Here is a 13,696-nt window from a genome sequence, read left to right on the forward strand (position 1 = left end):
GTGATTCTGGGGCTCCCCACACAACACTGATGTGCAGGATAATGCCAGCAAATCCTGCTGTTTGAAAATCAATGAATACAAAAGCTATGTAATATATAACCCCCTGAAAAAAAAAAACAGGTATCTAAAAAACCACAATACAGACTCAACTAATGTGAATTTATTTATACAAACATGATACATATCCACAGGAATATTTACAACTTCAATTTGTTTTCATTTACAAAATAAAGATTCTATTCTTTCATTTAGACAGTACAATTTAGGACTGCTCCAAATAAAAGTGTATTTGGATGGTAAATACAGGGGAAAGCAGTTATGGCAAACAAATGCATTGATTGTGTCTTTCCAAACACCCCTTTACATTATGATATGATATACATAATCAAGTTTCCATACACACAAAAAATATTTAGTAAAATGTGTTCCATAGCTGCTTGGCTATCCATTTGTTTTTTAAGTCCTTTGGGCACAAAAAGTAGTTTTAAGTTAAAGAGAATTCAGGATCCTAAAAGTTTTCATTTATCCAAGAATAAAGATGCTAAAACTAATACTCAGTGCTAATGTTTGTCTCATACTCTACTAACCAATCTTAAATTAATTATTCACTATAGATTCTTATAAGAAGAGGTAGCCAGGTATTTAAAAACTTCCGGTCTTGTTTTAGTGTTTAGTTCAATCAAGAAGTGAATACTTTACTTTTGATGGAAATGAATCAAAATGGGAGGCGAGCTGTAGAAATAGGGTAAGTTTGGAAAGCAACCATCTGAAAAATGTTATGAAAATGCCTACGTTGTGGGTTCTTCATGACACAAAGCACTTGTGCTGGAGAAAGAGGAAAAGAAATATTCAAATATGTTTACAAAACCAATTTATTTCACAAGGAATTAAAATTACAATATATGTACTACTGTTTTTAAGGCTCCATTCCAATCTATTTATGTCACAGAAAGATTTTTTTGATCAATCAGTTGCTTCTGGAAGAAGTCCTCTGATTTTTACAGTACACTTTAAACTATTTTCTCACCCTGCACCAAATCCTTGAGAGGTAGTTTGATGCCACACAAGGCAGAACTTGGGCACCTTATTCAGAATGTGTTTTAACTTTTATTGCTGTTTTACAGCAGGGATATCAATTCCAAACCATAAACTGAAATGAAATTAGCTCACTCCTAGCCAAATTTCTGATTCTTCATGGCTTTCCATCTTGGTTGGTGCACAGTCACTATAAAACTATTAAGAAGCTTTTCCCTTTGATAATATCAACTGGAAGAGCCATATCACATCTATGTTACATTAGTATCAGTTTTGTTTTGGATACAGTAAAAACCATGACAGAAATCACCCTGAAGAGACATGCTAATAGCTTATGTGGCTTCAGTCAGCAGCTGGTTTTGAAAATTAAGTAAAAACCCTTTATATATATCAAGAGAAATATGCTAATTTATCACTGTTTTAATTAAAATAGAATAAAGGCTTTCACTGAATTTCAAACACTATCTGGCCAAATCTCTAGCACTCATGAAGGAAGCCAGATCAACAGCCTTCAGTCCCTGATTCAGAAAGGTACTCTACTGAAATGCTCAAAGTCAATGAAATTACTTAGTATTAAGCATTAGGCTTCCAAGCCCACCACTATCTTAGAAGCAGCTTTGGAAAAATCAAGCTTCTTCAGAGCTATGTTAGCATCTTAGACCTGATCTTGAGAATTTAAGGGAATACGAGAATTCTGGTCTGCGTTTTCATTCTTGGCTTTTCTGTGATGACTACTAACTATTCTACCATCTATTCCCTTTGCTTTTTGAGGCCATAGAATAGCTATTAACATGGATTCAAACTATTAATTAAAAGTTAATTGCTCTTAATTCTTTTACCAAAACTAGCTTGTTTCAGAGGACTATTGAGAAGTGTTTCATACAGTAAAATTAACTGGCTACATGTGCCTCACATTTGACATATAAATGGCTTGCTTTCATGTGTTTTTCATAGTTCTAGTTCCATTTATGCTATTACAGTGTTAATAATTTTCTAAAAATTTAAATAGAATAAATGCACCAGAAATCAGTAATTATTTCCTCATGAGGTATACTGAATTTTCTTAACCCAAAAAAACCCACCACCTAAAACTAAATTGTGTTTTAAAGCATCAAACAGGACAAATTATAGTGTAAACAAAAGGTATTTAAAAGAATGGTATACATTTCTGATCCAAAAAAAAAAAATCAGGGATTTCTTGGTATGGCAATTCCAGTTTAAACATAATATTTAAATATACAATAGTTTAAGATTTTGGGAGAGGGGTGTGCACATATTTGTTTAATGTTCTTTGAACAATAGTTTATACAGTGTTTCATACTCTGTACAGAACTCATTTGACAAAAAGTTACAAAAAAAATAAGATAATTTGTCTTTTCCCTGTATAACAAAAGATTTTTTATTTTATTCTGCTTTAAGTTACTCCTGGAAGCATGAAAGAAAATAGATCCTGCAATTGTTTGAAGATAACTCATTTAGTCTCTTTGGCATTTGTAATACTATAAAAGATCTAGTGCCTTATGTCTGTTAATATTTTTTTCCCTTTTCTCTTTTAATAATTGATCTTTACTTTGCAATTGCTTCTGTGATACAGATTATGCTGTACTGTTTTACTGTACTGGTGTGCAAGATTCCAACTGCCATTCAAGGAAAGGAGCAGCAATATTATACAATTTCTCACAAAGGAGTTTACATAGCCAACAAAGATCCAAAACCTTTGAAATTCCTATTCTGAGCTGTTCCTGCTAAATTACAAAGTGAGCTTCAACAACTCAAGACCTATAAACAAATCATGGGGAACTGTACAATTGCAACAGATTTGTTTTGTGGTTTGTTGTTTTGTTTTGTTTGTTTGTGTGTCTGGTTTTTTTAAGCACAAACTTTGGGAATATGTTGACCAACCACCTGCCATTCTGAAGACATGGGCACTTTGGGACTCACAAGTAATTTTGACCGTTACAGTAAACATTGGAATTTAATAAATAACACATTTTATATCAACATAGAAATACAAACAATTCTTTTAAAAAATATTACCTTACACTAAAAATGCAACAACTCCTACTCCTGGCAAACGCACAATTTTGTGTAGGATGAGATGGCAGGATTCTGTTTCTTTGAACAGCTGCTGTGCTCTGTTTTACCACCATCCTTGGACATCTTCCTTTAAACTTGCAGACGTGATGCTGACACTGCTATAACACGGTGCCTTCCTGAAAAGCTTCTATCCACCTGTTAGGAAATGAGACACTGTTAGGAAGTTGCTTGTAAAAGTATAAAACACACTGTTGTGACTAGTGACAGATTCACACAAGAAGCAACATTGTACTTCCATTACCTTTTGGTCTGTTAGTGCAAATGCCAGAAATCTATCCCATGAGCCCAAACATACAAAGCTTGCTAGAGACATTAGGTATCCACAGCAGGCACATAGGAAGTTTTTTTCTGTACCTCTTCCATACTGAAGTTTCATGCATAAAGAATCAGTGAAACTGGGGAGTCGAATGCTCAAAAAGTAGGATATGCCAAGGTTCTGCCAACTTTAATAACGTGGTTGCATGCTTTTAAAAACAAACAAACAAACAACAAAACCCAAATCCCTTCTCTTATTTCACTGCAAACATGATCTGGGATGAATCAGGTCACTAACTGAGGTACTCATCTGCATAACCCATGCCTTCAGCTTTTGCAGCTGGTACAAGGACAAATGGCACCTGTGCATGATGACAGAACTTCCCCGTATTCACATGCACAACATGCTACTACCGCATCCCATATTAACAGATACCCTGCACATTAAATCTGTGAAACTACAAGTATATGTAAAGGGGGGAGTCTCAAGCAGCTGATCCAAGGCGTCTCAAACTGGAAATTCAAGGTTAATATTCAAATACTCTTACCCTCTATAGCTGTGGGTTTTGTTCCTACTTGATTATGGGGGTGATAAGCATCCTCCTCTCAAGGATACTGCAAAACTTAATGTTTCTGAAACACTCCGATGCTACACTGACAAATGCAGTAAAAAAGTTGGAATAATTCTGTCTCTCAAGTGAGGTCTGAACTGTGTGCATGTAAAGGGGCCCACATGCTGATGATTTTTTTCATGGGTGAAAATCTTGCAAGAACAGAATGACACAAAGACTACAAAATTATTTTTATCATGTAAATTCAAACTTCTTTTAACATTCACAGGGTATCTAAATGTTGTCACAGGTGTTGGCTCTTCCTTACCCTTTTTAAGCATGTGCATATTCTTTGAATTCAAGCTTTTGGTAGGAACATGATGTGTGTAACTGCTCATGCCTGTCTGCACACACAACTCAAACTTCTATCCCTTACTTTTTGGGGCTCATTTATTTCCCACTGCCATACAGTCATTAAAAGTAACCAAGATGGGACACAAATATAACAAATTCATAAACAGCTTAAGCATTGAACATAGTATTGGAGTAAGTTTAAATTTGAAACCTCATCAAAAAGTAAACATCTGTTAAAATTTATTACTGCACTTACATAAATACATCAGATATTTCTTTGGCCCTAATAGGAAAAAAAATAGTGTCCATTGATGTAAGGAGGCCAAGAGCATGTTCTTCACTTTTTCTTTCAATGCTATCAAAGCAGCATTTATTCTGGAGGTTCAGCATAAATCTCTAAGGATGTTAAATATTTGGAGAAAGCTTGCAATTTAAGGTACTTAATGTTCTTCCTAGCCTCAGTAAGATGGAGTATGTCCAATTTCAAGTTTTCCTATTGATGACAAAAGCCATTGTCTGAATAGGAAAACAAAGCTATTGAATGCCTCCATTTTTTTTGTTTTGTTTTATATAGTACAAATGAGGACACGGTGGAAACAAGAGAATAATATCATAATTAACAAGGAAACATTTGTGTGCATCTGCAAGAAAAAAATAGCCCCCCAAAATCAGATAAAGACTTCTAGATCTTGTGTGTAGAGAAGAGTCATTAGGCATGTTCTCAGCTATTCAGAATTTTCAGTTGTCCCAAGTACTTTGCTTTTTAGTATAACCCTGTTTGTACAAAACTGTACCTACAGCCATTTGAATGCTTAAGTATTAATAATGGACTAGTTAGAGCATGAAATCTATTTTATTAGTCTAAAACTCGCTAGGGAAGACTGCAGTGAAACCACTCAGATAAGCTAGGCATATAGGCAAGATAAATGTATCACTTCCATGCTCATTTCTAGTTTACTCCATGATTCAGATAGGAAATGTTTTCCACTGATTAATGACAAAGCTTGTAGGTTATTTTATATAAAACATACACAATTCATAAATTAATAAATGTGACTCTCAGACACATCAGCAGGACTTGAAACAGCATGTGTTGAGCATTTTTTGAATTCAAGTTTTTGCTCTGAACACATTAAGTGTTCATGCACACCTGCACACACACTTCAAACTTCTGCCCCTTTTTAGTGTTTGCTTTGTTTTTCACTGCCATATATTTGTTAAAAGTAACAGAAATTTACAGATGGAAATAAAGAAGGCACACATCACTTAATTCTTAAAATGCCATTTCTGGATTTATCCAAAGGCAATATTCAATCTTCTTGAGCAGATCAGGGATAGAGGAACGGGTTGAGAAAGAGGCCTTATTTCATCTTAGACTTTTACATTCTTTCACATTCATTCTTTCCCAAAGGACAATCTGCTTCTTCATTTAAAGCATTTCTGAAGTCCTAATGAAACCAGGACCTTGTGTTTAAGTAATTTCAAAGTTTATTTACAAATTCTATAATATGCATCTTTTGTATATATGCTTAATCTGTGAATATTAACATTAATGACTTCTGACACATTTTCTAGAAAAAAGTAACAGAAGTTAATTAAAATAGTTTCTTACTTTTGAGCTGAATGGGGATCATCTGCTTTGAATATGTAAAATAAAGTGTTTTTGTGCAGTAAATGGAACACTCTAGACTCTGAGCTTTCGTCTTTTACTTCACTGACTGTGAATCCAAGTAAAGGCTGGCTCTCTAATGCTGCCACATCCTATTTTATAGGTGAAAAAAAGCAAACAATACAAAATTAGAGTTTGTAAGACATGCTAATGAATGCATTTAGACTTTACTCATGCACCGTACCATTACAACAGATTATATAACAAACAAATTATTACAAATAGTCATGCACAAAATGCCACTTTTTATAGTCTCCATGCATGAATCAGGGCACAGGAAATAACAAAACCTCACAGACTTCAACATTGCTTTTCCTCTGTCTGTTTCCCTGATAACATCTACCTTGTCTTTCACTGTATAGTCTCTTACTGTTCTGCCTAGTAAGGATTTCTATGAAAAGGTCAGCTACCACCTGGCAGCAGACCAAAGGTGCATCTAGCCCAGTACAACTTTAGTAGTGAGTTTTCAGGTCTTAAAAGGGTTATGGGATGCTAATACCTGCACTTAGTATGCTAAAAGGAGAGCTATGGATGTAACCTATGTTCTCAAGCTCTGCAGTCACACTCCAAATACTTTTGACAGCTAAACTTATATTGCTTTCTGTTGCTGAAAATTAACAGGAAAAAAAGAGTTGCTAAGTGTTCACAAGTTGGCTAGGAAAAAGCAGGAAGAGAAACTGCACCTTTTTATCTTCATTTAATTTCAAAATCTGGTTAAAAAGGCAACCTTTCCTCTTTCTCATTCATCTCAATTATTTCCTTTTTTATACTCTTATCCTTTAATTAATAAATGCAATGCACAGCATTTTTTGGAAAAAAAAAAAAAAAGTATTTTCACCCTGTTGGAATTCCAAAACAGTGTTTTTTAACTAGGAAGGGTCCTGCAATGCTTCTGGACAGAAAAAATAAACAAAGAATATACATAAACACTGACACATCAGGTGAAGACCAGTAATTGCCTCTACATTGAAGCAAGACTATCCCATGAAAGCAGCATTTTTTAATATTGCAAAATAGTCAGGTGAGGTTTAGCAATCTGTTTCACTATCATAGTTCTTTGTACCACTAATAAGTGGTCTCTTAACCACTAATCTTTATATCACTTGGAACTAAGGTAAATAGTTAAGTGGGATTTCCTGGATAAGGCCACACCAGACCTTCCCTTGAGACTCTTTAAACAATGTCTCCTGCAATGGATCATCAAGATTAAAAGTAAGAGCAGATATTCCTTAGTTTAAAGAAAATAGGAAAGAGTTAATTTTGTGATTGTGAGCTGCAAACTGAAGCTACTCTGGAAGTCTGGTATCTCAGAGGAAGCCAAGCAAAAGGAAATTTAAAAATTACTTTCACAAACTAACATGCCTTTCCTTACAGTTGCCAAAGTCTCCTTTGCAACTGCCAGAAGAGACACAATGCTCTAAAATATTTCTTAAATCTTTGCAAAAGTAATTGTTTTGTACATAATTATTTAAAGTATTTTTAGAACTACCTGGGTTTTTTTTTTTTACTATTGCAAATGCTGTGATGGAAATAACATCACAGGTTCTGGACATAATTCAGAAGTTCTAATAGAAAGGTTTGCACCACAGCAGGACAGCTTGGGAACAAAACCAAGCACAAACCAGGAAATAACTAGAGTGAGAGTGGCATGGGGGTGAAGAAGGCTAATCCTTTACATGGTCAAGATAGGTTGGGACTTACATTTTGAAAGAAAGTAAGGGGTAGCAACACCTTTAAACAGATGTTTTGGATATTTTGCTCTTCAAAGCTATTAGCAAACTATAATATATAATAAAAAATAAAAACAAAACCCAAGATCTTCCAGTGCTATAATGACATCCTCAGCACATGCTGCGATGTGCAGAATTTATTGGCTAGAGACTATTCCACACTGCAATAGGACTACATACTCTAAATAAAAAACAGCAAATTCCATTAGATAAGATGCATTTCTTTCTTTTCTACTGCAGCACTGTACATTAAAAAGTAACTCCAGGCTGGAGACAACAGTTTGGAGGGGGGAAAACAAAAAAATTTAGTTTGCTTACTTTCCAAGCATTCAAAACATCTTATGGAACTGCAGAACAAGATACGTCAAGATGCTTTTTTAATGTTGGCTTTGCCACTAGTCCAGTGTGATGCATCCAAACAGACACCCATATATTCAATGGACTCAGAACATACCTACAACTGTGCAATGGTATGCAGAGCAGAGGTACTCAAAGCTAGGTCTGGAATCAGAAACAGTGTAGCTGTTATCCGCTTATTATGGTACTAAGCTCCCTGGGCCTTTTCAAAATATTACATCCCAATCAGATCAATTACTGTAAAGTGATCTCATTTTATAGCTCATTTCTAGATCATAAAAATAAACAACTTTGTTACCAAGACAGTATTATCATTTGATATTTGATTTCTAATATGCAGTCGCTTACCTCACTAGCAGCATATGTGTACAGCACCTTATTTTTTATAACAAACCACAGGTGTTTCCATGGTTTCTTACTGCCCTTAGATCTGTGTAGGTAGCCACTCATTGTAGAGTCTTCTGTATTGGCTGAAACCTGTAGAGAAAAAAAAAAAAAAAAAAAAACCAAAAAAAGCCCCAAACAAAGCCAAAGAGTAAGTATGTATCTGTCCAGGTTTTTGCAGCACTGCTTTTTTTAAAACAGATCTTCAAAGTCCTGTTCTGTCAAAGACTCAAATTCTTACCTGATCTCAAGTTAATGTTGTTAATTAACCGAGATGGCTGAAAGAGAAACGATTTTGTTTGCTACCCTCTATCTGGTCTGGAAGAGAGGTTTCTTCAGTCACTAAAGGTTGGAACTTAGGACAAGAGAGGGCTTTAACACTGAGGACCATGTATAGCTAGAAAACACACATCCCTACACAAAAAAATTACTTCCATTGCCAAGACCTTCATTGTAAGTAGAGAGAGTTTATCTCTACCTTTCCTAATCATAAACCAAGAGCTGAGTTAGTCTAGGAGTCTTCTCATTGATTGTTGAAGCAGAAGTAAAACACAATTCCTTGAAACAGAGGGAAGCAAGACAGAAATTACAATTCTGCCTATCTCTCTGAATCACAGTTTCAGAGGTGTTCCTGCAGTTTATAGACTACTTCACAGTTCAGATCTCTCCCTATATAAAGCTAAGGCCCAAACCACTGTTACAGGTGAATTTCTCCTGATTCTAGAGGAGATGGCTAAAATATGGAATGATTTGTAAATTGCTAATATCGATGATATAATACCAACAAAGCATTACTTTTGACCAATAAATCACTTTATTCTTAAAAAAAAAAAAAATTTATTTACTTACTTCTTTGAGGGCTGCAGGAATTTTTTTCTGCTTTCTTCCAGAGGGAATACTGTGTAATACTGTAGACAAGGCACTTGACGGAGATTTATGGTTGACTGGGGATCCACTCTTAGGAGTGCACTGGTTATCTAAAATGCACAGGATCACAGGATGAACATATTGCTTTCAGGTCACAGATGACTAAACATAGGCAATGATTCTTGGACTTTTTTCCTTAAAAACAGCTGACATTTTTATTCTGATTACAGTGCTTCAATAGTAATGCCTAATCACTTGAAATTCACTGTTGAATTAACTTTTCTGTATTATCATCAAAACCATGAGTTAGAATCCGCTAAATCACAAGGCGACTAAAAAAACCACAAGACTCATAAAAGTAAACAAATTAGTCTTGAGCATTTTCAGAGCCTGTTTTCCCAATGTCGAGCTACTTTGGCCCACAAGCAGGGTGAAATTTATGTCTTAAAAACCAAACCAAACTTTCAGAACTGTCCTCTGCAGTTCAGTCTGTGCTTTACCTCTGTTCCCCAAATCTGTCCTTCAGTTCTACACATCTGTTATCTTTTTTGCTTTTCTCAGTATGGGTGCTGTAGGGCTCCTCTTCCAGCATCATGCCATCACACACACACACTTTTGGAAACTGCCATCTCCAGAGCCTGTGCTGTCTTTCTCCACTGCCACAGGCAGATCCTTCATCTCTCTTGAAAGACTTCTGCAACACTTCGCTTCTTTAAAATCCCCCTTCCTAGCAACACCCACTCACAGCCCATCCTGGAACGAGTAGGTCCATTAAGTCTGCTTCTAGAATTGTCCCTGAACCTGGTGAGGCTCCGAAATATCAAGCAGTGCGGGAAAGCAATGGGACCGCCAGCTGTACTGCTCCTGCCCTGCAGCACTTTTCCCAGGTGAAAGCAGCTGCCTGTAGCACAGCAGCCTCTAGTGCCCAATGCCGTGACCTGCAGGTCATCCAGCCAAGCTGCCCTTTCCCCCTTCATCGCAGGCTAGCACCAAAACCACTTCAAGGGTGCTGCTTTCCATATCCCCATGAGAAATGTCACCTCAAGCATGCTGAAGGCCATAGCTTGATTATTTCACTAAGGCATCACAGGTTTCCTGATATCCTAGAGAGCTTGTGTCAAACTGGAGCCTCTGCCAGAAGGAAGGGCAGCAAACTGTTCCCACTCCCTGCTTATGAATCGGTTTTGTATTTTGTACTAGAGTCTTTGGACAGAATTCAGAGATTTGCAAGATAAGACTGGATTCCCACCTCACTGGTAAGTGCTTCCCATTGATTTTACATTTATTTCTGCATAATGATTTTAAGTTCCTTCAAAGAGATGAATTTGTGCTCTGTCACAATGAGAAGGAAACTGACCCAGGAGGGCCTCCTCTGTAGACAAATGTTATTTCCACCAGGCTATCTAACCTATGTTTTCCAGCAGGCATCAGTTATACCACTTTCTCTGAAAGTGTTTCAAAGAAAACAGATCTAGATGTGGTGTTTTACATTGAAATCCACATTGCCAGTAGGCAGTGGGCAAAGGTTAGGAGTTTGCCCTCAGAACTGAGGTGCAGACATGTCAGCTTCTTGAATTCCAGATTAGTTGAGGCTTGAAGCTGAAGAGACTCAGCTTCAGTAAGATGAAGGCCTGTAACTTTATAGAGCACCAGAACTTCAGCTACCTCAGCAGCTTAGCTGGCAAAAATGAAGTTTACAAACAGCTCACAAGTTACAGAGTAAAATCACATGTGAACCTACTGGGAGGTCACAATAAGCTGCAAGGACTGTAATGTACACTTGTACCTTGGGGTTAATGAAAAGCAATGTAACACTAGTTATAGGAAAAAGAAAGCAGCATAAGCTACAAGTTATTACTGTAGGGCAAATGGATGCATGTTTCTGGAAGGAAGAGCCAATGTACTGCAAATTCACTTCCTAGCTTAAGCCACAGAAGCTTGTTTTGGCCTCACATGGCTATTGTTTTTCAGGTACTAGTAGAATCATGCACTTGAACCCAGAAGGTGAACCACAGACAAATCATGTTAAGAAGAGCCATAAAAATAAGACAGACAGTTTGTAAAGATTTTCTTTACCTTGTTTCTGTAGCTCCCTGAAACAGTGATCACATACTCTTGCTGGCTGGTTTTTCATATAGTCTAAACCATGTTTATTTGATGAACAAGCTTGACAGACAATCTGGAAACACATAAAAGCATTACTGTCCATGACATGCACCTGAAAATCACCAAATGTTAAAAGACAGTCACTTCGGCACTGTTAAGCCTGTAACAGAACTTGAAATAGGCATTATTTTACATTGAAAATAGTTTAAGATCTATGTCCTTATGTTCAACATGCTGCTTTTCCCTCCTCTAATTAATAAAAGTTTAAATATTAAAAAAATTCACCCAATTACACAAAGCAATAAGCCAATGTTAACAATCCATGAGAAGTAGAATAAGCCTGTGTGAATGAACTGTTTAAATCACAAGCTTTTAAGGAAATAACTAAAAACAGCCATTGCTCTCTTGACAACTTCTCCACAAGACAGATGTTTCAGCTGCATTGAATTCTGTATTCTCACTTGATTAAAACCAAGAAAAAGAAAAGTTTATTAGATATACCTTTCATAAGTGTAAAATAAAATAACCTTAGTACTAACTTAAAAACAAAAATCATTATTCATGTTATGAAAATTAGTGAGGAAGGTATTTTTCTCATTTCAGCTAACATTTTTCATTTATGCAACGTAACTGCAGAAGACAACCAGAAATAGCACTGCAAAATAAGAGGCATGTTACAAGTTAAAAGGTTGAACACTGGTCTGTTGTAACACCTTACTCAAAAAAACCCAAACCAAAACAACCTAAACATGTTGATTTTAACCCATATAATCGCATCATAGTACAGTGTTCCCTTAAAAGACTTGCTGTGGTGCAATCAGGCTCTATCTGTATTTCTCACCCAAGGAACCTGAATGACTAAGAGAAAAGTAATCACAAAATTTCCCAACCTTTCCACATGCCCTGCAGTGATGCCTTCTCCATGTCAAGGTGAATTCACTTGTACAGATCATACACATGGTGGCTCTAGTATCAGGGATCCAGATTGGAGCCTTTGATCCCAGTGGACTATCTTCTTCCTCCTTCTCTGCATCTGCCTGAAAGGATACAGGCAGAATATGTTCAGTGATGAGAAATAACAGTCATATTTACCAGTGATTACAGGTTAACTCTAATTATGTTGGAAAGTCTTCTCTGATAAATTGCCATGTCTTAAATGTTATCTCCTATTTCACCAGTGACCGTTATAATGAATGCCTGAAGACAGAGCTGCATTTAATTAGTTCAAAAAGGCCACATGACTTTCCAAGCCTCTTTGTAGCAGTTGTGACTGTACTTTAAAATCTTTTAATTTCTCTGTTTGCAAGATTACTGAGAGACTTGAGAAAGTTGGTTTGTTTTTTTTTTGGAAGAAAATAATTTTGAATTTATGAAGTAGATAGCATTAAGTATAATCATTCCATTCTATAACCTGCTCATTTAGCATTTAACATCCTGCTTTATTATTCCCCATGGAATGCCTCTTCTTTATCTAAACACCTGCAAAGAAACTTTATATTCAAAAAGAGAACAAACTAACAATAATGGTGTGATATACCTCTTCAAGACTTTTGCTAGGATTAAACGTGATTCTCTTTTTTGTATATTCTTCAATTGACTTGGAGATAGCTTCTAACCACTCATCTCTTTCGGTAGCAGAACTGTTGGATTTAAAAAAAAATCAATTTATTGCTAACATTTAAAACTAAGAAGCAAGCATTGGTTAGAATTCCATTAACTTTATTACACATTGACTTAAATCTCTTGCAAATTTCAGTTTTATAGACTGCCTAGACTGTCTCCAGTTCCTATGGAAACTGTCATTTTTTTTAAACTGTCCACATGGTGTCAGTTATTTGTGTTAATACTAGAAAAGATTTCTGTGTCTATTGTTATAAAGTGGATTGCCTCCCTCCCTTCCAAAATACCCTGTGATTGTTTTGAGAGTTGTATGTCATTGTTTTCTCCTTCTCCCTGGATCCCTGAATAGCTTGAGTAACACTGGTGTAAATGGTGCTTCCAGAATAACAGCATGGGCCCTTCCTCTTGAGAGGGACTTGGAAATTTCAGCAAGGCTTTTTTCCCACCCTTCCTTCTGTCTCAGGGTGCAGTTTGTTACACCAAACCATGTGAAAGCCCAAGCTTCTGTCAGAAAAAATATGCCGTCTCTTCCCCAGCTGTGTGCTCCTGACTGTTGCTACTATCAAATCATGCTGCTTTGAAATAATTCTTTTTTTTCTTCCCAAATTTTTCCATTGGATTAGCTAACTCCAAGAGATAAACAGATGAGCTTACTGCATCTTTTTACCCCA

General features: G+C 36.2%; 1 protein-coding gene across 1 annotated transcript; it reads right to left on the reverse strand.

Annotated features, from left to right (window-relative positions):
- Positions 1–3,230: 3,230 nt before the first annotated feature.
- On the reverse strand, positions 3,231–13,045 carry LOC103769040 (FYVE, RhoGEF and PH domain-containing protein 6-like; the record flags this gene model as incomplete). Its single annotated transcript, XM_008936213.1, has 7 exons — positions 3,231–3,267; positions 5,905–6,053; positions 8,397–8,525; positions 9,282–9,409; positions 11,376–11,478; positions 12,296–12,442; positions 12,943–13,045. Coding segments are annotated over 7 exons (796 nt in total), but the record flags the coding sequence as incomplete, so codon positions are not given.
- Between the last annotated feature and the right edge of the window lie 651 nt (positions 13,046–13,696).

Source organism: Merops nubicus, unplaced genomic scaffold (assembly GCF_000691845.1).
Source record: "Merops nubicus isolate BGI_N331 unplaced genomic scaffold, ASM69184v1 Scaffold20522, whole genome shotgun sequence".
In the NCBI taxonomy this organism is placed as follows: Eukaryota; Metazoa; Chordata; class Aves; order Coraciiformes; family Meropidae; genus Merops; species Merops nubicus.